General features: G+C 42.2%; 1 protein-coding gene across 1 annotated transcript in view; it reads left to right on the forward strand.

Moving 5' to 3' along the window:
- Positions 1–10,695: 10,695 nt before the first annotated feature.
- ABLIM1 (actin binding LIM protein 1) overlaps positions 10,696–27,054 on the forward strand; it is a 212,664-nt gene continuing 196,305 nt past the window's right edge. The window contains exon 1 of the mRNA XM_075504483.1: positions 10,696–10,730. Within this exon, the coding sequence (XP_075360598.1) occupies positions 10,718–10,730 (13 nt within the window). The 5' untranslated portion in view covers positions 10,696–10,717. The remainder of the gene's footprint in view (positions 10,731–27,054) is intronic.

Consider the following 27,054-nt stretch of genomic DNA (forward strand, 5'->3'; position numbering starts at 1 on the left):
CCAATATGTTATGCAAAATAGTTCAGACATACTACTACTATCCAAGTACAGAAACTTTCAGATCTTTCTTTCACATTATCCCACAATTAAAAGCAGTTTTTTGTTGGAGTTTCAGTTCAGGTATCTTTGTCCTGAGGCACAATTGAAATGTTTCATGGAGTCCGATATTAAATTTTGGCATTGTAAAATGTCTTAATTCTGAAGCAAGTGTCTAAAATATTTATGATGCGAGGTACTCAGTAGTGGCTTCATGGTCAATTTTAAATTATTGGTAGCACAATTGTCTAGAAAGGCCCAAATGCTAGTGTCACAACGCTCTCCAGTATTCACTATCCATAGAGTTACATGACAAAGTCCAGTGATGTTCTTCAGTGTTTTGTTACAGTAGGAAGGTGGCCAGTAGCTCCCAGGAGTTCCGTTCATGGCTTCTTGGTAGGAAACTGCTCTCACCTGCAGAGGGCACAGGTGACCTGGTTTCACCTGTAGGACACAAAGCAGCAAGGTTCAGAATCCCTCATAGCTGTTTTTAGCGAAAAAAATAACCGTATGTATCCTGAGTAGGATGAATGTGCATACCAACTGGTAATGTAACCTCTGGGTTTAACTGCTGCATGTTCCTTGGCTTGTAAAAGCTTTGGTTGCTACATATGACAGCCCATAATCTTAGTAGTTCACTTGTCCCACTTGGTTCTCAAATGATGTTATTTGAAGCTACAGGACTGGTTTGAGTTTACAAAGACACTGACTTACCCCTGTGGCTATGACATTCCACATGATACGTGCATCTTTGCAACAACTAAACCCCAATGAATTTAGGAAGGGTCTTATATTCAAAGACTGGCCCTTCTTGACAACTAAGTGAATTCTTGTGTGGTTCCCCAAGAGGTACGAGCGAGCGTGCACATCACCATTGCGTTATTTTACCTGTTGGTGAGGGTAGAGGGAGCCATCTGAACACTTCCAGTTAGAATTTCATGCTCAGAAGCTATCCTCAGAGCCAAACTGCATTTCCAGAAGAAGTATGTTCAACTTGATCCCTTGTAATTCTTTCTGAGTCATCAGCCCTGTAGGAACGAGTGTCTGCACTTGGATGAAGCCTTTCAGGAACTGAGCTGGAGGCACTACTGACAACAAGCAAAGGAAATGAAGTCTGTAGTAGACCTGGGGTCATCCAGAAATGTTTCTGTTGCTCATCGCTGTTCTTTTGCCTCAGGCTACTTTGGACTAGTTTGACATTCAGTCCTTATGTTGTGAAATGCTGAAGTAGGCAGACCTGTGTTTGTAATATGCCTAATATAATGGAACCTGTTCCTGATTAGATCTTGGACTGGTGCTGTAATGCACTGTCCTTGATTCCTGCCTGGCAGCTCATGTGCCAAGTGAAGTTTTTCCATCCATTTAGTTTCTCTGGTTATATGTTCAGAAGCTGTTATTCCCAGTCTCTGGGTCTCCTGGGAATTCCCAGGTGGTGTCATATTGAGCTGTTATTTGCACCTGGAGTGCTTGACTGCTGCAATCAGATGTGCAGTCCACATTTCCTTCTTCCTCCAGCAATAACAATCAGGCAGCAGAAAGCCAATTGTTATATTTGGCATTACATGTACAGCATACGTTGAAATTCCGTGTTCAGACATAGAAATCTCGTACTAGCATTAATCAGTTTCCACGAGCTGTTGCAAAACGATTCATCCCAGTGCTAGATCATAGCCCGCAGAGGGCAGCCTGACTTCGTGTTTCACTCCAGCAGTATGCTCAACTGAAGAATTCAGTCATCTGCCGGCATCTCTGTCAGTGTGAACTGCTGTGTAATAAACAACTGTATGTTGTGGAGAATTAGCATCAGCCTTAAACTCAGACGGATTCAAAAGTGGACCAAAAAAAAAAAAAATCACTTGACTAAATTAAACCTTCTGGTATTTTTTTTTAAACACATTGAAAGAAAAAAACTGCATGAGAAAACTCGCTAGACCTGAGCTTTAAATATCTCATATGTACAACAGATAAGTTTATTGGTAGATATCAATAGGCAAGAGAAAGAAAATATCCGGAATATGTGTACCTGAGTGTATTGGACAAGCCTAACACGAGAAGAAAAGTGTTTTTTTCCAGATCTCTTCAGGAATCTTTCAAGGTTCGAGTTACTGTTACTATGACTGCAAGACTATGTGCCTTTGGCTGGTTGGCCCATGTTCTTTCCCAAGTGTGTCCCGAGTCCTTGTGAAACAGCCATCACAATTTCAAGGAGAATTTGTCTAAGAGGATGTGTCTACACGTGGGTATGTGCATTAGCTGTAAAACTGATCAGTGCCAGGTTTGGGACTAGAGGTTGCCATCTTGACTTAGTATGACAAGGAACAAGGCATTCAGTTCCTGAAAAAGAGCCAGTACTTTGTGTCTTTCAAATCAAATTGAGTCCACCAGCTAATTAAGGAATGATCTTGATGTGTTCTGAAGGGAGGCCTGTCCACTTCTATACTTCTCAGCCAGAGGGCCCTGCAATACAGTGTTCAGAATAGAAAATAAGTATAAAGAAAATAGCATTTGAGGAATTAAGACAGCCTCAGTAATGTGTGAATTCCAGGAGTACAGGAAGAAACCTAAGTATCTCTTATGATCAGATGTCAAATTACTCACTGATGTACTTTCACATGGATTTAGATAATTAATTTCTGTGGCCCCAAACTTTCTATTCCACATAAGCATGGCTGTTCACAGCAGAAAGCATATGCTTCTCAGAGTTTGGCTCATTGTAATTGCAACTGCAGGTGAATTTTTGCTTCTGATTCCTAAAACTTTCTCCATGTATAGGAATGCTGAGAGATTTTGACTCTGGTTTATTCAGAATATTCTTTGCTATTCTTGCCATGTTATTCATAAACATCTTTGCTAATATGAACTTTGACCAAGGAAATATCTGTCATGTTTTACATTGATAGCATGATGTAAAAGTTACTCTATGTAAAAATGCTTGCACATTTAACCAACTCTGATTGCATAATTTAATTCAGTTTGCCACATCAAATTCTTTGGGGTAAAGGGTAAAGTAGGGCACACAGTGAGATAACGCCCTTAAGACTCTAATCTAAAGACTCTAATTTATAATTAACAAGGAAGGCAGTTTATGGGATTTTCTCTGTATCTCCTGAAGGCATGCACTGAATACAAAATTAGAAGAAAAAATTATTTAGGAGTCAAGAATCAAAGCTCTTACTCATGGTACGTATTTCATATGTGAGCCTGTGAGAACCTGATGCAAAACCTGATTAAGTTTCTGACTCTGAGCTCTTTGTTGGGATCTTCCTGGTAAGGATACACACATGGGGGTGATGCTGAAGTTCTTCAGCATTAAATGCTGGCCAACATTTAGCTGATCTTTCCAAACCTGACTCTCAGAAACTAATTTGTCATTTTGGCCCTTGTGTCCTAAGTTCCCACAGGTACGTTAGCCATTTTGATGCAAGAGCAATATAGACTAGATATTAACAGGCTTATTTGGGGGCCTTTTCCTTAGCTGCCAGGATCACCCAATATTTCTTGGTTATGTAAAACCTATAGCATTTATGTGATAGCATGATCTTACATAATCTGTGTAAAATTTTTTGGGTTCTTTAGTTCAGTAGTCAGTACTGACTTAGGATAACATAGGTTCAATATTATATTTTTTGCCATGGAAATTCATATACCACAGACAATATAGACGGTTGAATAACATGCAGAGGATTAAGAAAACTGGTTCTAGGCAATGAAAAAAATAAGGAAGATGACTTTGGGTTTTGTCTCACTTGGGGGAAGTTTCTAACACTTTGATTTTTTTCTTTTTTTTGTTGTTTGATGGTTAAGTCTCTTTATATATGTATATTTGGGATATTTGGGGGGAAAAAAAACCCTTCAGTAAAGCATTTCTATTCATATTTGCTGGTGGAAGAGGGTGGAAGCAAGGACAGGTAGCCTGGGAGGAATACAGAGAAATTGTCTGAGTAGCCAGGGATCAGGTTAAGAAAGCTACAACGCTGATAGAATTAAATCTGGCCAGGGATGTCAAGGGCAACAAGAAAAGCTTCAATAGATACCTCAGTGATAAAAGAAAGACGAGGGAAAATGTGAGTCTTCTCCGGAAGGAAACGGTAGGCCTGGTTACCCAGGATATGGAGAAGGCTGAGCTACTCAATGACTTGGTTGGACTCGATGATCTTAAAGGTCTTTTCCAACCTATACAATTCTGTGATTCTGTGACTTTTTTGCCTCAGTCTTCACTGGCAAGTGCTCAAGCCACATCGCCCAAGTTGCAGAAGGCAAAGGCAGGGACTGGGAGAATGAAGAACCGCCCGCTAGGAGAAGATCAGGTTCGAGACCATCTAAAGAACCTGAAGGTGCACAAGTTCATGGGACCTGATGAGATGCATCCGCGGGTCCTGAGGGAACTGGCGGATGAAGTTGCTAAGCCACTATCCGTCATATTTGAGAAGTCATGGCAGTCCGGTGAAGTTCCCACCGACTAGAAAAGGGGAAACATAACCCCCATTTTTAAAAAGCGAAAAAAGGAAGACCCAGGACACTACAGGCCAGTCAGTCTCACCTCTGTGCCTGGCAAGATCATGGAGCAGATCCTCCTGGAAACTATGCTAAGGCACATGAAAAATAAGGAGGTGACTGGTGACAGCCAACATGGGTTCACTAAGAGCAAATTGTGCCTGACAAATTTGGTGGCCTTCTCTGATGGGGTTACAGCATTGGTGGATAAGGGAAGAGCAACTCACGTCATCTACCTGGACTTGTGCAAAGCGTTTGACATGTCCCGCACGACATCCTTGTCTCTAAATTGGAGAGACATGGATTTGACAGGTGGACCACTCAGTGGATAAGGAATTGGCTGGATGGCCACACTCAAAAGAGTTGCGGTCAACGGCTCGATGTCCAAGTGGAGACCAATGACGAGTGGTGTTCCTCAGGGGTCGGTATGGGGACTGGCACTGTTTAACATCTTTGTCAGCGACATGGACAGTGGGATTGAGTCCACCCTCAGCAAGTTTGCTGACGACACCAAGCTGTGTGGTGCGGTTGACATGCTGGAGGGAAGGGATGCCATCCAGAGGGACCTTGACAGGCTTGAGAAGTGGGCCCGTGCAAACCTCATGAAGTTCAACAAGGCCAAGTGCAAGGTCTTGCACATGGGTTGGGGCATTCCCAAGCACAAATAAAGGCTGGACGGAGAATGGATTGAGAGCAGCCCTGAGGAGAAGGACTTTGGGGTGTTGGTTGATGAGAAGCTCAACGTGACTTGGCAATGTGCACTTGCAGCCCGGAAACCATATCCTGGGCTGCATCAAAAGAAGCGTGACCAGCAGGTCGAGGGAGGTGATTCTCCCCCTCTACTCCGCTCTCATGAGACCCCCCCCGGAGTACTGCATCCTGCTCTGGGGCCCCAACATAAGAAGGACATGGACCTGTTGGAACAAGTCCAGAGGAGGGCCACAAAGATGATCCGAGGGATGGAGCACCTCTCCTATGAAGACAGGCTGAGACAGTTGGGGTTGTTCAGCCTGGAGAAGAGAAGCCTCCGGGGAGACCTTATAGCAGCTTTACAGTAACTGAAGGGGACCTGCAAGAAAGCTGGAGAGGGATTTTTTACAGCAACAGGTAGTGATAGGACAAGGGGTAATGGCTTTAAACTGAAAGAGGGTAGATTTAGATTAGATATAAGGAAGAAATTCTTCACTATGGGGGTGGTGAGGCACTGGAACAGGTTGCCCAGAGAAGTTGTGGGTGCCCCATCCCTGGAAGCGTTCAAGGCCAGGTTGGACGGGGCTTTGAGCAACCTGGTCTAGTGGAAGGTGGCCCTGCCCATGGCAGGGGGGTTGAAACTAGATGATCTTTAAGGTCCCTTCCAATCCAAACCATTCTATGATTCTATGATTGCTGTGAGTAATTTGGAGCACAATTCTCCTTTGAAAGATATAAATGGGAGTTTTTCTCAGAAGAGATTAGTGGGGGCTGCCCTTGAAGCTCACTGAAATCAGTGAAAGGCCATGTATTTATGAGAATATGCTGTCCATTACTGACTAATTGCAGATTCTAATAAGAGTCTTATATTGAAAGTAAGAGAGCTGTCTTGCTTTCATGTCATTCATGTCACAGGGAACTATTTATTGTGAGCTTATTAAAATTCAGATTAAATCATAAGACTTAGTAATGCTGTAGATTTTGTTCCTTTCTAGTGTGACTGCTATAGGTCTGATTTCCCTAAGAAAGGAGCCAGTGGAGTTATGGTAGAACATGTGGTAAAAACTTGTGGAAAAATCCTGTCGTTTCCATCATTCTTCAGCATCCCAGTATCAGTTCAGTGAAATACAGTTAAACAGATTATTCAGGCCAGTCCTGGCCATCCCTGCCATTTGTCTTGCCCACAGAAGTTGTTCTTTGAAGCCTACTTCTGTAAGAACTTGTCTTTTGTTCCAAAAAAAACCCCTAACTTTTGTCACAATGATCTGATTTCAAGAGGAAATATACTGTGTTGTGCAAAGATGGGTATGTTCTGACTGATGAGTTATCTGCATCAGGCAAAGATGTAACACTGACTTCTACCTGCTTTTTCATCTGTGCTAAGTCATTCTCCCCCGATTTTAATGAAAAAAAAAAAAAGATTTACATACAACTGATGGGATCTTAATTATTTTTAAAACTACTATCCTACTTTCATACGTGACAAACTGGTTCAAAAGTGATGAAGGACAAACAATGAGATTATAAACCTCATTTTCCCAAGAATCGATGCTAAAAGTATCAATAGTTTACTTCTTCTTTTTGAGGGGGTGGGGACAGGGTAGGGAGAAGGGCAGGGACTGCAGGGACTGGTACCAGCAAGTTGTTGGAAAGCCAAAGCACAAAACTTGCAGTGATGTATTACACATGCACAGCATATTACAAAGTTCAGTACCTTGGTCCCAAAGCTACTGAAAAGCAAAGGGAGAGATTCTCACCCATGTGCTGTGCAGATTACGAGTGGGGCAACGTATTGGCTGTAAGAGTTCAGTAATGATTAATGTTTTCACAGTTCAAACTTACAGGTTAGCTGGACATTATCATTCTTTTCACAGTTTTCTGTTTGTCTAAACCCCTTTTACTTAATGGAAGGAACACTGAATTTTCTTTTATATATTCACACAGTGGCTAAGTGACAGCAAGGTATGCTGTACAGAGCATACAATCCAATATTTAGGATGCTTTTCTTTGAAGATGCAGATTCTGTTCTTTGCTCTGACATAGATTTTCTCTGTGACCTTGGACAACATACTTAGCTCCTCAAGGGCATTTAGGCATATGAAAACACCAATAGGGGATTTGAAAACAGCTATTGGTTGGTAAAATATATTAATCTGTTATAATAAAAACATTATTTTGAAAAATCCCACGGTGCCTGTTTGCACCTCTTAAAGCCCAAACACCTTTAAAAAATGTTGACCTTAGTGGATGTTTTTGCTCCAAACTAATTGGAGTTAGAAGCCTAGGCTGTCTGTACAGTTAATAGAAAAATGCAGGAGGTAGGATCCTGCTTCCCAGTTGACTAATTCAGAAGCCTCAGGTAGATGCTTGAAATAAAACAATGTCAATCACTGCTCCTTAATGGACTTCTAAAGTAGTCAGGAAATGGCTCAGTCAATCAAACAGCTCAACAGCTTGCTGCTGCTCAAAAGGATCACCTCTTTTCCTTCTAATGGTTCCTCACCCCTTCCTGGCTGTGCAGTTCTGCACTGTCAGCTCCAGTGTTTATCTGAGCCTTTGGTTTCTTTCTCTGTTCTTCTGTATCCTTATCTGGCAGGAAGCTATCCCAGTGCAAGAAAGTAAGCAATTCTTTGCTAATTAATGAGCTAAAGTAGTTCCTTGAGGGGCAGACCAGTGGTGCTGGTGCTGCAATGAGAGGAGCAGGAGCAGGTGGGTTGGAGTGAGTAAGAGAAGAGGGAGCACATAGGGGAGTACATGACCACCCCTTGCAGAAGCAGCAGTGAATGCTTGGATTGACTTGTCCATCTTACCTGATTCAACATCTCTTATCTAAGTATCTGAGGTCTTCATTTGTAGAGTAGTAATAATGGTGTCTCACTTCTCTGTACCTCCCTTTTCCACCTCTTCCACATTCCCTAGGTATTGGCAGGATCTGAGACAGCAACTGTAGAAGCTGATTCAGCTGCGGGCATGCATATTGCCTGACTGGTACTCGTGGCTAATGAAGACATGTCCTCCAGAACGGGTAACTTTTCCCACTGCAGCTTTTCTCCTTCATTTTAATTTCTCTTATTCTAATATTTGTGCTAATTTCTACAAAACTTGTAGGGATACAGAACTGTTTCTGAATTATACCTTTTAGTCAACTTGAATTGAAATTCTCCATATCCAAATCTGAAAATTCCTGGAGGGGACTTGATGGACACACAGGAAAATAAAACTCTATCAGCCTCAATTCCTCTGGAAACCCAGCTAAAAAGCTCTTTTTAATAAAGGAGTGCTGCATCTGATCCATTTTAGCATTCTCTGACTAACATGTCTGTTGAACTTCTCTGTCTTAGAGACTTTACACAGTAAATGGAATAAACTCTTTGTGTTCTATAGAAACCCAAGTTGCAAATGTCTTTCCCTTCCTACTTCCTAGCAGTATAAAGAAAGGAAGTTCTTCATTACAAAGCTAATTTCTGCGTGTTCCCGAACCTTCTTTTTAAAGCCATCTATTAAGTATCACACAGGAGAACCCTTGATAGTGCTAGTTAGAAACTCACTGAAGGAAGTGCATAGGAAATGACTCGATTAAAAATACAAAATGCTGTCATACTACATCAACTGAGGAAAACCTTCACTTTTTTGGTCAAGAAGGAACACTTGAGTTGGTTGCCAGTAGAAAATTCTACTTGTTTCAGAAAAGAGGACAGGGAAAGGAACTGTTTTCAAGTGGCTGTCAGATCACCAACTAAGGATAATGCCATAGGAGTTGGGAAGAACAGGAAGAACTTGGGATTTATTTCATTCCTGCTGCAGGATTCAGAAACATTTGCAATGGGCAAGAAAACAGAATGACATAATGAGTACACCTGAACTGAGGTGTGGCAGACACTGGGGTAATCCATGGCAAATAGAGCTGAATGTGACTACAAGCCATTGCTGTGTGCGAGCACGAACACGAGACAAGCAGATGTGCCGATTCATTTTTGCGCATATATCACCCAATGAGAAGGCATGCATGTGCTGTCCATTCTGCTGCTGCTTCCCCGCTTTCTTACACATACGCGCTCCCTGCTCAGCTGGCGCGATGGGGAAGGTGAGCGGCACAAAAGCACTGCCAGAGGGTTGGTCTGACAGAGCAGATACACTGGCTAGGCTGCATGTCAAACGGTAGTGGGAACGTTTGATGTCTGTTACTAGCATCCATTTCTGCTCTGCGGACACACTGTGATGCAATCTTTGCCACCTCTCTCGGATAAGAAGACTTTGGTAATTGTTTTTGATGGAAAAATTGTGTGGGCTTCTTGCGAGTATGAAGATATATTGTGTATGGTAGAGCAGAGTGGAGGAGTGTGATTCAGTCTGTCCTGTCATTTAGTTTGCATGCTGGCTCCTCACTGAACATCACAGATTGCGCTTTCTGTTTCTTACTTGATAGCTGCCCGTTCCGAGATTGATAAGAGTCTGCTCTAATGTTTTAATTTCACTATTCTGATGTGGTCTTCTAACCTGTTATTCTTGACAAACTAGATTGTTGTTTCGCTTAGCTCTTGCCAGCATCTAATAAACTGGTGGCATAAGGGTTTTCTTTTTAGTGTGGCTTGGGAGTATTTGGCTTTGTTAGATGAGAGGGTAGGCTGCCGTGGGGAGGGGTGTCCACTAGAGACTGATCTTGTTCTTCAGTGCTTTGCAGTTGGTTGCTTGCTGCTTTTATTAAGGTGCCAGGAGGAGGCCGAGTACTCTTTTCTGTATGGTAACGCCAAGATTGTTTTCAGACAACATTGCTGTAGTTTTTACGTTTATGTACTATTTACGTACAGATACGCAGGTGTATAGTTGCTATGCTCTGTTGCTGTTCGGGGGCTGAATTTCAAGTTGAGGCACAGACTTCGGTGGCAGGCCACGAACGAGCTGAACTGCCGTCGAACGGCACTGCCAGCGATGTTCGAAGAAGACCCCCCTGTCCAGCGCTTTAAGGAGCGCAAGGTCTGGCGGAGCTTTTTCTAGCCTTGCTGTTGCAGCCCCTGCGACTCCCCCCGAGCGCATCGCCATGCGACGAGCCGCGCAGCGCACACCCCGCCCGTCGCGCTTCCCCACAGCCGCACCGGCAGCGAACATCGCCTTATTCCGCTGCCCCCCCGCCCCCGCCGGGCGCCGCTTCCAGCGCGCCGTCACGCCCCACGGGAGCCGCTGCGGCCGCGGCCCCTCCGCCTACCCCCGCCCCGGCAGGCCGGTCCGCGGCGGCACACCGCACACCGCACACCCGCACGCCCGCCCACGGCGCGCACCGCACGCGCACCGCGGGGAGGCCCCCGGCGCCGCCCCGCACCGCGGCGGGCAGGGAGGCAGCGCGGCGGCGGCGCGGACCCGCCCGGCCCGGCCCGGCCCGGCCCGGCCCAGCGCCGCCGCCCCCCCGCATCGGCCGCCGCGGCGCGGAGGGCGCAGGGCGGTGCAGGGCGGTGCGGGCCGGCCGCCGCCGCGGCTCCGCGGCCCCTCGCCCGCCTGAGCCATGTCTGCCAGAGGTGGGTCTCTGCCGCGCCGCGCCGGGGCAGGCGCCGGGCTCCGCGTCCCTGCGAGCGGGTGGGCGCGGGCGGAGGAGCCGCGCTTGACCTTGCGCGCCTCGCCGTGCTGCAGTGCCCCGCTGGCTGCGCTTGGGCGGAGGTTGCGCGGGCGATGTCCCCCCACCGGCCGTCGCCTGCCCGCTACCATTTTGCAGCTCGGCCGCGGAAGGGGCTCCGGAGCGGACTGCAGCGGGGCTGGGCGCTGCAGAGCATCCGCCGGGGACGGGCACCCAGCCGCACCCGCCGGGCGAGGCGCGGTGACCCCGCTTCGCCTTTCCCAGCGCCCGGGGGGCGGCGGGGGGCGGCTGTGGGAGCGGGGGGGTGCGGCGGTTTGGTGCGTTTTAAATGGTGATGGGAGTGTATGTATGCAGAGAAAGGAATATGGTGGGGAGGGTGGGTTTGGGGTCAGAACTCGGTGGTGATGACTGCTTAGGAAATCTTAACTGATCGGTACCGGTGTGTCTGCTGAGCGCTAGCGAGGCGGCTGGCTTGTGCTGTCGTTTGTAAAGCAAGTGCTCCTGCTAGGGCGTGGTGGTAAACCCAGTCGCCAGGTTATACCTCTGGTGGACATTTGCATCTGGCTTGAAATTAACATTTTGAAGTTTTACTTCAGATTTGCATTTGTTTTCATAATGGTCTAAAGTTGAATAGCCTTTGTCCTTTGCATGCGTTTGTGCGTAGGCTCTGGCCGCGCGTTTGGTCATTCTGGGCTGGAGATGAACAGATCAGCCCTCATTGACTGCAGATCCTGGCTTGTCCCAAACTTCTGCTTCCGATTTGAGAAACTGATGCAGGTGTGGCCCAAAGACTGGCGCTTTAGTTTTTTTATTATAGTAAGTACCAATTAAAGAACTGGAGGCATAAAGTTAAGCATTTTCTGAACGTTGTCATAACAAAGCAGAAATACTTGTAGGCATCTCCTGAAGAGAGAAAATTATCTGCACAATAATGACAAATGAAAACACTCCCCGGTTATCTCTGAATTGGAAAAATACTTTGTCAAAATTATGTATTGCAAATTAACAAACCCCTGAATGAGCGACACATCTTATTTGTTCGTCCCTTTATTTCTCTGCACCTTCATGTCTTAAATACTGCTCAGCATAGACCAGCTCTTTCATTTGCTCGGATCCCTGTTGATGTCCAAATGAGCTTCGTGCACATGGAAGGCATCATGTGACTGCTGAAAGGTTGTCAGCATTTTGTGGTTAGGACTGTATTCCTAAAGCATCACACCCATTTTAGATATAAATAATAAATGGTGTTAGAGCAGCATAATTCTTTGTGGCACAGTAGAATTTTTGCTTTAGGAAGAAATGGACCGTATTGGGTCTCCAAAGAATCAGTTTCTGGAAGAACACTAAGTATATTAGCATCAGTGCTGTGCTAAGGCTGCGTTAGTACTTGTGGGAAAAATCCAGCAAAGCTTTGTAACATGGATTATACTTGCTCTCTTCAAAGGGGTACCTGGGTTTGAGGAAGTGACAGAAAAGCTTTGCAATTTCAGCTCTGCTGATGACTCTCCAAACCCAAACCGTACAGAATGGGAAGCCAGGGAATGTTTCCACTGGCCATATTCCCTTTTCCTCCCTCCACCATCCCTCTTTGCTATTCATCTGCACAACACATGATGTTTGATGCCTGCTTGATTCTGCTGGAGAGCTGCCTGAAGCAGAAGGGTGAATTCTCTCTCAGCCTCTCCTATGCCATCTAGTTTTTTCAGAGTGATTAATTGGAGAGAGAGGGAGAGTCCATAGGACTTTAGGGAAGTAGTGAATAAGATTCATAAAAGAGATTGAGATACCAATTTCTATCAATATCTGCTTTTCAGTGTTAACAAATGGACTTATCTGGAAAACAAGTGTGTCTGTGTGAGTAAATAGAGTTATCCATTACTGACCAAAGGCTATTTGTGTGTAAAAATGTATAGACCATTGTTATTATTAACCATTTTAAACACCACTGCTGTTAAAATCTTACGTATGAACTTACTTTTACACACTTATGTGCTATGATGGGTCTTAATAAGGTTACTCATGAGAATGTAGCTCAAATAAGAAGTAAGTCTTAAGGGGTTAGGGCTTTGTTCAAATGTCAGATAGGGACCCTTTGCTTCATGAAGGCAGATTACCTCATGCATATGCAGCCTCATTAAAGCCACTGTATCATTAGGGTCTGCATGCTCAGCGAATATTGATTGTTAATATTTTATGTTGTGTTAGCTGTCCAAAAGCTGATCATTATTCTGCATGCATCAGACACTTGGAGCTGTCTGCTTGTTGATGAAATACCAAGCATAACAAGAATAGCAAAAGACATTCACCTGTGCCATTTTTATTACTAAATTGCAGCAGATATTCAAGGGATAGTAAAAAACAACACAATATTACCAGTGTTCAATCTGTGCAGCTCTCTATTCATCTCTTTTGCTCCAGGAGGCAGCATGGTGTAGTGAACTGACTGCAACAGATGACAGAAGAAACTCCTGAAATCCAGTGGTACCTCTGTACTTTTGGACCGCTCCGTTTAACTCTTCTGCTCTAGTTTCCTGTTGTTATTTAACCAAAACTACCCATATAGTCAATGACATTATGACAGATTGTAAGTCAATACATAAAGTATAACTAATAACACAGATTCATGTAATTTTGCCTTAAATGGAACTCCGGATGAAGAGTTTTAGGCTTCCCTACTTGTACAATGGAAATAATGGTAGCTAACTTTTTCAGAGGGGTTGCTGTGAGGACTAATGGCTCACCTGTGCTTTAAGGTGAATTTTCTGAAATTTTCCTTTATTTTCTTCCATCCTTCACAGACTAGGTTGTTGCAGTCCTTCACACCTGTCCCTCACCTCTTGCTGGTATGAAAGCGTAGGGTCTCTAACATGCTTCTGCCGCTTTCCTCATAGTGCAGCTCTAGCAGAGGTTTTGGCCACATGCCAGATGAAGCAGCATAGACATGTATTCCCAGAAGCTTGAACGAATAATCATTTTGGAAATCTGGTGATTGAACTGGGAGCTGAAACGAACTTTGAAAATCCCTTTTTGCTTCCCTCTCAAGTTGGAGTCCTTCCCAGGGCACTCTCACAACCTGTTCTGCAGCCTGTTGGGATCAGTGGAGAGCTGCCATTGACGTCAGTCGGGCTTTTCAATTTTGCAGTTTGCAAAAGGCTTCATATTCTACCTTCAGATGTTGTTAAGTAGTTGCTGTTAGGACTCATATATGACTGAATTTGGGTGTTGGAGTAAGCCTTATAGATTGTTGCTTACCTAAGGGCTTGTTTGCAAAAAGCTGTAAATTCTCTGGATGAAAGACATTTTTCTAAAGCCAAGTGTAACTGTGACCTACTTGTGCATGTTATCTCAAACTGCTTAAAAACTGTCAAAACTACTTGTTATCATGAAGGTCTAAGTTAATGGAAAAACAGCTATTTTTAACTATTATAATCTTCAATTATGCTAGAGCAAACAGGCACAAATGGTAGTGTTTGGTATGGTCAAATACGAAGATCTTTGCTAAAATTTTTTTCTAGATGTTGAAAGAATTAGCATGAGCTATATTTAGTCCAGTAGGCAACTTCTTCAGAACGAAGGCATGTAAAATAGGAGGTTTATCAACAGTGGTGTCCTTTCAGCCTTTTTTTGTGCCATAACAAAAATCACTGAATTTTGACAGAAGCCAGTGTTAAAGAAATATTATTGCTGTCTAATATTAACAGGTTGTATTGTGCCACTCTGATGCTGCCAGTGTGGGTGTTGTAGAGAATGTAATTACATTTTTTAGCCTACTCAATAGTCAAAGTAGTAGAGTTGTTTCGCTTGAGAATTTATTTTATACTACAATCCTTGTCTTTTCCTATTTGATTTTCTAACAAGTGTAGATCAAACACTTCTCATTTCAGACAAATAAATCACTGTAACACTGGTGTGAGGGGGGTTTCATCCTCATTTTGCAGGTAAGACAAGAACAGAAATGATTTTTTTCTTTTCTCTGAGTCTGAGCGCCAGGTCAGAACAGGGGAATTTCTGCCTTCTGGGCCTCTTCTCAGGCTCCTCATTTGTTCTTACACAAGTTGATAATAGATTTCTAACAGCAGGTGATAAACTTCAGCTCATTATGTTTTGCTCTGGTAACGGTTTGTTCTTCATCTGCACTGTGCACATCACTTGATTGATCTGTCTCACAGTTGTGAACTTTCATGTGAGGAAATTACAGATTTTTCAATGAGAAATTTACATACTAAATCTTGAGCTCCTACATACTCCACCAATAACCTTTATTTTTCTTTTCCAGATTTTGTCGTCCGCCTCAGATAGCTGTAGACATGGCTGCTCTTGGGGGCAGCGATGGTTTTGATTGAGGTCTATGCTGACTGGTTTAAAAACTAGCTGCTGGGAGCTTCTGGTCAATGTTTTATTATGGTCTGTGATTTTCACAGTAATATTGCTCATATCTAAAGGAACCAGCCACTTAAGAGGTAGCAATATTGTCTGCCATATCCTTTCTGAAATCTATTGCTGTGTTTTTCTACTTGTCAGAGGTATTTCTTTCAGGCATGTAATAATGTCCTTAATTTCTGGTATGACTAGTACATGGCTATCACCGAACGCTCTCAGGCCGAGCGACCTGGGGAGTGGAGCAGTGTGAGCTGGCTGAACGCTTCCTTAATTTTAGAAGTAGAGGATTTTAGCATGTTTGGAGTAGTTAATTATTGTAGCTTCAGATGCTTCCAGTCCTCGTGATTTCCACCATCTTCCTTGGTATAATGCTCCATAGCCCGAAAGAGCACGTTCTTGGCAGGATTCGGTGCTCTGCAGCATTACCTGAGGCAGAGCTGTCTGTGCAGCCATGCCGACACAGCTGTCTCCCACTTGGAATACCTATGCAGTGCAGAATTTGGAACTGGCTCTGAAGATTTTTCTCTCCCCAGCTTTTGTCCTGAATTTCTGCTGTACTGATTTCATACTGTTATTTAATCCTATCTGTACTTTCTGTTTATTTCTTCCAAATACATGTAATGACTTACGTTTTTTTTCTCCAGTTACTCATTTTAGGGCTTGAACCTCAATTTAGTGGCTTAAGTAGCTCAGGATCAGCACCCAGATTGTCACTGCAAGCTGTACTCGCTTGTCTGTACATGAGAATCAGAAGCTGCAGCTGAATCTTTAGGCCTGGTAGAGCTTTTGTTTTCATGGGGAAGAAGAGTATTTTACTGAGGTATCTGACTTAAACAGTAGTATCTCTTTTAAGCTGCTTGTTTTAAGTTTTGTCTCTGTCCATTTTTTTTCCCCTCAACAAAGCTTAGTCTGTGCTATTTAACTTTTGTGATTAATGAAAATTAGTCCTGAATGCATGGAAAAAATTGCATAGACTAATGGCAACAACAAGAGGAAACTGGGACAATGAGGTAGAATCTATTTTAAATGCACGGCTTTGAAAGGAATTGCACAGAAGGAAAATAAGCATCAGCTTATGGATGGAAAAGCCAGCAAAATTGCTTTTAGTGAAGAACACCAGAACCTCATGTGTTTTGCAGTGTCTGAAAACAATCTTTTGGGGATTTCTGTTTTTTTTTTTTTCTTTTAATAGGTTTGAATTGAATATTTTGAAGGATTTTTAATCTAATCTGTTAGTAATTGAAAATGAAAACCACACATGGTTAGTTCATGTGACTGGTGTAGTATTTCTTAGTTTTGCAGTGTAAAGGCAGAAACGCACAGTGGAAAGCAGACTTTGGTCTGTAAGTTCTGAGACCAGCAAGTAGCCCCTAATTTTTTTGTCACATACTGTTTAGGCTACGATGTTTTTATAATTAGGTGTTGTTCTTCATTAAAACCCAAAGAAAACTCCTAGACATTATGCAGTAATAGCAGAAAAAACTCTTGAGACATGGTTTTTTTTAAATGCTCAGCCCTTATTGTGGCATGTTTTCAAAAAGAATTTAGAAGCTCAAACCCAAATAAGAGTCCAAATCCTGTAAACATTATGAGCATTACATTTGATACGTTTACCAGTCCCATATGTTATGTAGGGAAATCCTTAATTTGTAAACAAGGTTGGACCAGACGGGTTTCAGCAAGGTACACCTGCGATGGAGGAGTCTTAAGCTCTCCTTTTCCCATTCGTAAGCCAGAATTAGCGCTTTGGTGAGTCAGTTTGTTTCATGTAAACCCTGAAACGTGGCCACATCCACAATGCAGTGCCTGATGTTTATGTGCACACATTGGAGTTAGACTTAAACGTAGTGTAGTGCTGATAGTGTAGAGCTTTAGCGAGAGCTGAATATGAGCTACGTGTCTGAGTACCTGCCCAATTTCTTGTGTAGAATTTGCAGCCTGTGTTGACTTCTGTACTGTTGCAAACAGTTTGTTGTGGCCAGTCTCAACAATCTTGGTTGTGGTGACGACTATGGTGTAATTACATAGCCCTGGAGTTACTTGCCCCTGGCTAGAAAAGATTGCATGTACTTCATGTTTGTTGAAAACTATTAATCTGTTCATCTGAGCTCTACATTTTGAAGTGGAAGGAGGATCTGTTGTCATCATTGTAAAAAAGACTGATGTGTAAAAGTGTGAAATAGGAAACATCCAGAGGACAATGTGCTCACAGGTAAGGCAAAAGGTTCTTTCTTTTTCCTGTGGTATATTTGCAGTTTCAACTTAGAAGGTGGTGCAAGAAAACCAGTCCAAGCCAGCCAGCAAATTGTGAGATTCTGACTCCCTGAAGCCTTTAGACCTGTGCTTAGCTCTTTTTGGAGCATGCGGAAAAGTGCAGTACATGGTGTTGTTCATTGATGAAGCCAACAATGTCCTTTTCTATTTCATGCTCACAGACTTTTTTTCTTGGTAACTTACTGGCACGGCGCTTAGCAGTGATTCTTTTGGAGATAGATCAGGGAAGTGAGTGGTCTTATCACAGTGGACTTTACAAGGACAGCATGATAAGAAGTTTCGGTTTTCTGCTTCCTTACTAATAAAGATGTTTATTCTGTTTCTGGAATGGCAAAACAGGTCATGTATTGTCATAGAGATGGACACATTTTAAGCCAAAGTGCGAAGCTGAAACAGTTTTTGTAACATTTTTTTTGGTACTTATCATTCCCTTTGTTATACCTGGAACCTCAACTTAATCGTTTCTAATGTGCTCTCATTTTAACTACTGTTTCCTCCAATGCAAGTCTTGTATGAGTAAGGACTGTGGGATTTCACTCAATGAAAGGATTCTGCTTTAATTACTGTTATTATAAAGCTTATTTTGTTTCTATCGCATCAGGCTCGTATGAGGCATCTTTGATCAACCGAGAAGTCAGCAAAACTGCTGTTGAAATTACAGTTTCCTTTTAACTAGTGATGAAAGCTTTCAGTTTATTTTTGGCATTAGAAAGTCTGGGAGACAACCAGATAAGATAAGAGCGAAACTTAGTTAATTATAAAGGAACATAGCTAAGAGAGTATAATACAGCTCTGAAGAAGGTGTTCCTTCTGTGACCCTACACATACAGAAGATGCGAAACAGTTTATGCCAAAGTACTGGCTTTCTCTGCTGTCCTGTGTGGCCACTTCCCTTAATCTACACTTGTGGAAGAGCTGGCTTCAGTAAATACTGTGTAAGGTGAATGAACTTCATAGAATTAGGGCGTAAAAGAAGAGATGGATTTAGGACTTGCTGTTTCACTGAAAATAATAGTAAATACCTTGTTCAGTGGAACAGGAATACAGTTGAGCCTATGGTCAATAGACAATGTGGAAATCAATGGTTTTCTCAGAATGAAAACCAAAAGGAGAAAAACCCTTTTTTTCTTGAATGAAAGCACACCTAAGTGAAGCACAAATTTAAGCACCTTTAAAATTAGGTTTAGTTGCAAAAGGAATTTTGCTGAGTATCACCCATGAAGTAACATTTTATGCTTATTAATGAAAGTCAACATAATGTAAGTATACTAATTTTCTCTGCCAAGGACTTTCTTTATTCCCGTCGGAAGGGTGTGTACATGCACGAACAGGCAGTGCCGAGGTGTGTGTGAATGTCTCTGTTCCACAAAGGAAATCTGCAGATGTCTTGAGTGGTTTATAATGAGCAGAGCTGTAAGACCTCTTACCTTTCACTGGAATTGTGCCCTGTTTTATTTTTTTAATCTTAATTTCACCTGTTCTCATGAATGTCCTCTGCATATGAATGTAGATACACAAGACAGGATTTGAATGTTTCTATTGCCTTCTGCTGCTGTTGTATAATTTTCTCTTTTATTGTCCTAGTAAGCCAATAAAACAACTAAATGATAAACGGGCAATCCACTAAAAACCTGTGGCATATGTAAATAAGAACAAAACTTATTGCAGGAAGACAATATTGTTATATAATAATGTGGTTATCCAAAACTGTTAATTCTACTTTATGAGCTGGAGATAATCCCAAAATTATTCAGTCCAGACTTTGATCTAAGGAAGAATAATAAAACTTTGATCATTATTGAATTGGCAGCTGCTGTTAAAAGCCTATGTCATATTTCTCTCTTAGTAACACTAGCTAAATCCAAAATAACTGATAAAAGAATTTGACGATTGCAGCTTAGGGATGCTTTCTGACTTGACCTGAAGTAATCTCTGTCCAAAAATGTCTAGAAATATTTTTTTCTATTTTCTGTTGCCAGATGTTTTGATATCTGAGATGAATGCCAAAAATGTTTTGTGTACTCAGATGTGCAATGCACATTTGGAGTCAGTCTAGTGTTTCAGAGAAAGAGGCTCTGGTTAACTGATTATGTTCATACATAATATGATTAATTTACAACAAAATTCTGATGCCATTATCTTGCTTTCTATCTTTCTGAAAATGTCATTTAAAATTTAAAAATTTTAAATGCCTAATGCCTATGACTGTACTATAGTTACCACAGTGGTACCATATTTCTTTCCATGCTTGCAACATAGTCAGTCTTTCCCTATGCGTTTGTGTAGGAAACACCACTTGTGATGTTCTTCCTTTAGAGCTGCAGCTGGACAGTGGCAATTTTTTCTAGGTTTAATATTCTAAAACCTAAAGGAGAATGTAAAAAAAAAAAGCCATCTAACCTTTTTTTTCATTGTAAAGTGGGATTTTTGAAAATCCCAGAATTGTATGGGTTGACAAAGCTCACAGACTTGTAGAGTTTCTTTGGTACTTTCGAATTTCTACCCATAAGACATTCAGTAAGGAAAATGGCTGAAAACTTAGACTCAAATGGCAGTTGGTTTTAGGATCTTTAATGTATTTTGTATATCTAGATATAACATGACCTCAGTCCCTAGATAATGCAGGGGTTTTTCAAGTCTGTGTGGCAGGGATGTTGAGAGGTTCATGTAATGTTTGGTATAGTGTTTCAAGAGCGCGGTGCCATGAAAGGGCTACATCGTGTTCTTCCTCTGGCCCGGCTGGCATGGCACCGTGCATTCGGCTCGTTCTGTGCAATTTGTGGTGGTGCAGAAGTTCAGCAGGGCAAGATTCAACCTTTCCCTTCTTTTGCTGTGAGTTTTCCTGCTGTCTGGCTCCCTGCTTGATGTAGATAATCTGCAGATGTAAAGTCTTCTGTAATAACACTGGTCTTGTGTTTTGGGCAGTAAATCCTATTGAGTTAAACATGTCCCAGGTCTTGGTTTGGGAGATTTTGTGACTTTTTGCAATAGCAATTTCCCTCTCTTTCTATTGTCCTCTGATGACAGCTTTAGTGGATACCAGGAGTTCTCATTTTTCCTTTCTGCAAGGCACACAGGCCAAGCAGACCAGTATTATAAGATGCACTTTATTCTCTGTCCATTGTTGCCGCTCCATATTTATCAAAAGCAAAAAGACTATGTGCCTGAAGGGGGATTAAGAATCCTACCATCTTGCTATTTATGATGCTCGGGAGGTATTTTTAGTAAAGGTTGTTGGCGCTGCTGCCCAGGGGAATGGCTGAGAGAGGGTAGGTCAGGAGGCAGCCAGCTGCAAGTAATGAGTATATGGCTGGAACTGCAGGGAAGGGGTAACCCAGCAAAGATCCCTTTGGTGGCTCTGTGTGTGCGTATGAATGTGTATTTTATTATTTTTATGTGTTGTTATTATTATTTATTTATGTGTAGGCATACACATAAACAGATTTGGAGCCTATGTATAGGAAACAACTAAAGAAACGACAACCACCTGTGCTCACTGCAGCCATTTGAAAGAGGGGAGGAGATTAATTCATACTTTGTTCCACACAGTTCCTATTCCTGAAAGATTATCGGAGTTATGTGGAATGGTTTTTATATGATACTCAGTTTCCATAGCTGAACCCTCCCTCCAAATGCACAGGTCCAGCAAGATCTGTATGTTGCTAATAGAGATAATGACTCCGTTTTCTAAGGAAGCAAGGTCGAGATTGAGCCACGTTCTGCCCGTGTTAAATTTGCTTCCTACACTTTCCTCTGGAGACTGAGAAGTCATGAGAGCAGTGGGTGAAGGAGATGGTGAATAAGAGCTGTAGAGAGTGGAAGAGGAATAGAAGGGCACCTGAGAACAGCGAGCAGAAGAGACATATTTAAAGCAGAGTGCGGGAAGAGAGCGTGTGTGGAAATCCTCCTTCAAGCTGGTACAGAGGCAGAACTGACACAGACCAGAACCAGCCCTGAACCTAAAAAAGATTAAAAGATATGGGAGTAGAGAACATTTGGAGAGTTACAGAAAGGAGTTGTAAGTGTTCTGATGGCAAAAAGCTTTTTGTTTTTATTTCTTTGGTTTTTGGACACCCCAAGTAGCTTAGCAGTCAGTCAAGGGGAGGGCGTGTGTGCTGGAGTAACCGTCCTTAAAATTGCTGCAAATATTTTTGTGATTTTCTGAAGGGAGTGGAGGGAAGTACTGGTTTGTAATCGCCTGAGGAAAAACTCTTAGCTGCCTAAAACTTCTGAACGCTTCACAGACTGATTTAGGAGCTGGTGCTCTGCCAGATCCTATTTTTAAGCAATTAGGTTTCTCTCCCAATTTTATGAAGTTATGCTTCTCTAGCAGTATCACGCAAGTGTAGGGCCTGGAAAGGGAGGGGGGAGCACGTGGGCAAGCATATGACTTTGGAGGGGAAAAATATAAAACTAAGTTTGGTGGCATGTTTCCATGTTTTCATAGCAAAGAGCTAATGTTCAGTGAGACTGAACAGCTTCAGCCCTGGTGTGCTTCCATCCTGCTGAATGACACAGTCTGTGTTGCTACTTAAAAGTAGAATCTGCTGTTTTCCTTGAATACATAATTAATTGTTTTCTACTAATGCTTTCTTTGCACTGTAAGTTGATGTTTCAAACAGAAGTATTAAGAGATTTCCTAGGGCAATTAGGAAATCCCATCAGCTGGGGCATGTAAAGAAACTAGAAAGCGTAGTGCCAACAGAAGTCCTGTGTTAACTCACTGGGAATGGATTAATTATGAGATCAGCTACAATGTCCTTTTGATTTCTGACATGTCTAAAGAGCCCCCCAGATGCAGCCAGAACTGATCAAAAGTGTTTTTGTGAATGTAGCAAATAGTTTTTCTATTTGCAAAATACACTTCATGTAAATGAAATTGGGAAGATGGAAAGAATAACTGGAAGAGAAAATAAAGTCCACAGGAATCACTGCTGCTGCCTAAACACTAGTAATGCTATTAACAGTTCCAGACTTAACAGTTTTAGTCAGAACATATCTTCCTTCATGCTGGCAGGAAAGCTCAGTTTACTTAGTGTGCTCTCATTTTCTGATTTCCAGCAATAAATGTTGTATCAAAAGTGTGGCCAATGGACCACATAAGAGTTAGAGTGTCTGAGATTTTTCCAAGTTCTAGGATTAAAAAATGATGTTTTGACACCAATATGGGAGAGTGTTGCTCCATTTAAAATGCGCATTAGTGTGCCTGCTCAGAATTTCTTTCAAGTGTGGAGTTCTTAGTAAAGCATTCATTGATGTTTTTTCCCCAGACTGTATTCAGAAACAATACTCATCATGGACTGAAATAGTTCTTGACTACTATTAAGTTTCATTTTCTGCCCCACCCTCCTTAATTTCTGTAGTGCAAAATAACCCATAGGAAATATTTAATGCAGCTTTTCATTCTGTCCAACATTATTTACTGCTAATATTTATGGGTTCTGTAAGCATGCTACTCTTAATATTAATAGTTCGTCTTCAGCGCGCAGATGTTTAACATCAAATTCATTTTCCACTAGGAACTGGAAGTTAAAAGTTTTTCTGAAATGGTTATTTTCCTGTTTTATATGTCTTGAAAATGTCAGGCAGTACTGTTGGTTACACTTGAGCATAGTAGTCTGCAGTATCAGAGGGTGAGACAGACACAGCAATTTGATCTTTCCTAAGTGCTTCAAAAAATAATCAGCATGCCTTTTATTTCTGATCTATTTCTTGCCTGAATGACTGTTTAGAAACTGCAGTGCTTATTTTATGGGCAAAGAATATATTGACAAAAAGTCTTTTTTGGTAGCGGAGCTCTTGGAAGACAAGCTATACTCTCTTGTGTTGTGTAAACCTAGAATAACTGTGGAGGCCAGCAGAATAATTCCAGATTTGTGCTAGTCAGAGAGATTAATTGGTCAGATTTTTGGTCATGATATGAAGCAGAGGAAGACACTGAGCAGAGGAATGGTTGTAGAGACAGTTCATCCTGCCTTGAGGCAGGAAGAGGCATGCAGCTTTTTCAAGTCCCTTTCACCATTAGCGTTTTGTAACTTACGGGGTTCTGTGCTATGGGACATACAGGTTTATTCATCTGTGTTCAGTCTGAACCCCTGTTTTGGAGACTTCCTTTATAGCAAGTTTTTTTTGCATGTTCATTACTATATGAGAACAACACAGAGAGCCTCAACAATATATTGTTATTTAGAAATTCAGTTGCTAATGAAGATAGTTATACTTCAGCATGTATAAAAGAATGTTAATTGTATACAGTGATTCATAAGCTACATGAAGCTGAATAAGCATTCCCCCCATTTGAAAGTACGAAAGTAGGCATTGTGGTCTTTGGGGAATTGTTCATCCTGGCGGTTACAAGAGTCTAGGTAAAATCTGTATTTCATCCACAATCTGCTTTATCTGATCTAGGACATACTAGATAACATGCTATCCTAGAAGGAAGGTGTAAAAATGACTTTTAGCTGTTTCTAGAGTGTTATGATGATGTCAGATGTAGGTTAATGCAGGGAAGAGAAGTTGTATAAAACTGGAAATTGATCCTACTCTTAATGAGTGCCAGTTCTGTATATTAATCAAAATATTGCTGTCGCTTCCTCCCTCTGGGCTAAACCCTGCACTGAACTGGGTAGCTCTGTTGAATTCTCTTGCCATCCTGGCAACCACGTTGGAAAACTGCTGGAAACATGAGGAACTCTACAAATTGTGTGTGCATGTATATAGATGTTTTTATTCAGTTATACATGATCAGCTGCTGCTGATCATGATTTCTGCATTAGCTGAACCACAGGCAAGTATGCATTTCTTTTGCCTAGTGCGTAGTTTGCTTTCTAGTCATGCCTTATCTTCTCTAAAGAAAGTGCAGTATCTGAATATAGTTGTTATTTAGTTTTAATACCTCTTTGGAATAGCTTGTGTGCCAGTAGAGGCATGGAGGTCTTACCCCTAATCTAGAGCATGGTGGCTTTCTGTCTTGGAGGACATAAACACTGTCAGCAGGATGAAGAGAGCTGAGACATTGTTCGGTAGCTAGGGCCACAGATTTATTGCATGTTTTCATGACCTTTGCATCTTTTCATTACCTTTTACAAGGTAAATACCTTGTAAAAGTGAGCTACAAAAGGGAAGGCAGCGTGTTGCATTATGTTTTCTGATGCTGAATTCATGCTCCCTCTGATTTCTTCTATTTTGCTTGTTGGGTTTTTTTTTTATAAGCAGAGATTTGGCAGTCGCTGTTTTTCAATTTATTTGACGTTTGGCCATCTGGAGCTGAGCAGAGCTTCAGTCACACACGTTAGCTGTGTTAAGTGGAGCGATGTAGGATCTAGGGGCCAGATTCAACTCTACAGTAAGCACGGTGGAATTAGCAAAGTTGCATCAGGATTGGACTGGATTTTTCAGGTGGCCATTTGCTATGTACGTTACTGAGAAATTTCATCTTGTTTTTTCAGCTCTGAGGGAGCTTGGTGTGAAGATGCCTGGGATGTTTGGGGTAAATTGATGGACGAGTAAATGGAAACCAGTCAAATAATTTCCAGTACTTTGTTTCTATCCAGGTTAAAACAAATAATAAGTACTTCTCTCTTGGTAATGCTCTGTAGGGCACTTGGGACCTGCTAATGGCCCAGAGCTAGTGCTTACGGAGCCTATACTTTTAGGCTGCATTTAGGGTGCATCTTATTCCTTAGATATCTCACCAAGCCCTGCATTGCCCCACCTTTTCCAGAAGGGATGGCTCCAAAAGCAGAAGAGAGTGAATACAGCGTTATTAGGTGGTTGAATGATTTACTGCTGGTTTGTGTGTTGACTTTAATTGTGTACTGGGTACAGAGGATGGTACAGAGGATTCAGTGGACAAGTTCCCTTATATAACAGTATCTCTATTTCCTTGAAAAATGAGGCTGTCAACACCCTTCTGGGCAAAAGTGTATATTCCACAAACATTATTACTGGTGAGGTTTCCTCCTTCCATGATTGTTATGTCCAGCTTCCTTCAGGGTCACATCAACAGCCCATAAGTGCTTTTTTGTACCTCCCGTAACAAGGCAGCGATGTGCCTGTCTCTCCAATCTGCTAATTTTAAAGAAGCTTGTATTCTTCTCCCTTTTATAGTAGGAACCTGAACCCTTTGATATCAATTCTGTGTTTCAGGTGTATCTCCATGTGAGGCAGAATATTACTTTCATGCCACTTTCCCTCTACTTATAAGTTGGCCTTGTGAGTGTTTTGTTAGGACCAGAAAGAGATTGTCATGGCTTCTTGAAGGCAGAGCCTGGTGAGGAGACTGGAAATGGTGCCATGTACAGGACTGTGAACGATATTGCTGTTGCTGAAGTCTGGGTATGTGGGAATCAAAGTCTTCTGTTGCTCCTGGCTGCAGATGGGGGCTGTGATTGTAACTTGCCATATGACAAGTTACAATCTTTAACATCTGTTTAGAGATTGTTACAACATCTTTAATTGAGATGTTTGGGTAACAGTACAAGGGAAGTCCCAGTGGCTTGAGTTTTAGGAAAGAACCTGTATGTTTTGGTGAATAGGCTGAGCTGAAATCCATATCACTGTGACTTAATTGGTGTTAGTTCCCAAGCTTCATGTGGGTTTGGGTATGGCTACTGCTGCCGTGGTTATGTGTTTGATGTGGTTTTAGACAGACCCCTGAGATTAATTTCAGAATTCCTCTATCCTTTTTGGTTGCATTCTTGCAAATTTCTACCCAGTATGCTGCCCAGCCTGTCACCGAGTTTTTTGTCCTTGTGTGGCACAGCTGGACAGAATGAAAACCAGCAGGAGTATAAATGTATATAGCTTCAGGTGGTGCCTTTATTTTGTCAACATGTAGTCTAGCTAACACCTAGTGACTTCCTTTCCTTTTGGAATTTGGTTTCTCTGCTGAAGACAGCTGCTCACAAACAGCTGTGTTGGTCCATTTTACAAAGCTTTGAGGATTAATGATTATAATGCACAATACAGTAGAGGAACTTTGTTAAATCAATCCTCCCTCATTTGGTGATCAAGCTCTTTAATAATTAAAATGATTGCCCATAGCGGTTTTCTGCCTTTCCTGATGTCCAGAAGAGCAGTTCTAGACTTGACAAAAGTGCTTCTATTCTTGTGCAGATGAGCTGAGGGCTGAGCCTAACCACTGCCATACGGTGGGGTCAGGAGCTGCAGAACAACTTCCCTTTCAACTGCTCTGAGAAGTCTTCAGGCAGATTGTAAAAGCTGATCTGCAAAATCACCTCACCTGTATTTACAAGATTTTCAGATTTGGTATAGGGGAAATGGTTAAGAAGAGCACATTAAGGGAGATGAAGTATCGCATAGCCCACGTACAGAATCACTCAGTGAGAAAACATGCTTACGCTTGTGCTAGCGTTAGTGAAGTTCATTGTAAAGTATCTGGTTAGCAGCATTTCCTGAGATTGTTTAGCCTGGAGAAAAGGAGGCTGAGGGGAGACCTTATCGCTTTCTTCAACTACCTGAAAGGAGGTTGTAGAGAGGTGGGGGTCGGTCTCTTCTCCCAGGTAACAAGTGATGGGACAAGAGGAAATGGCCTCAAGTTGCGCCAGGGGAGGTTTAGACTGGATATTAGGAAATTTTACTTCACTGAAAGG

Source organism: Mycteria americana, chromosome 6 (assembly GCF_035582795.1).
Source record: "Mycteria americana isolate JAX WOST 10 ecotype Jacksonville Zoo and Gardens chromosome 6, USCA_MyAme_1.0, whole genome shotgun sequence".
Lineage (NCBI taxonomy): Eukaryota > Metazoa > Chordata > Aves > Ciconiiformes > Ciconiidae > Mycteria > Mycteria americana.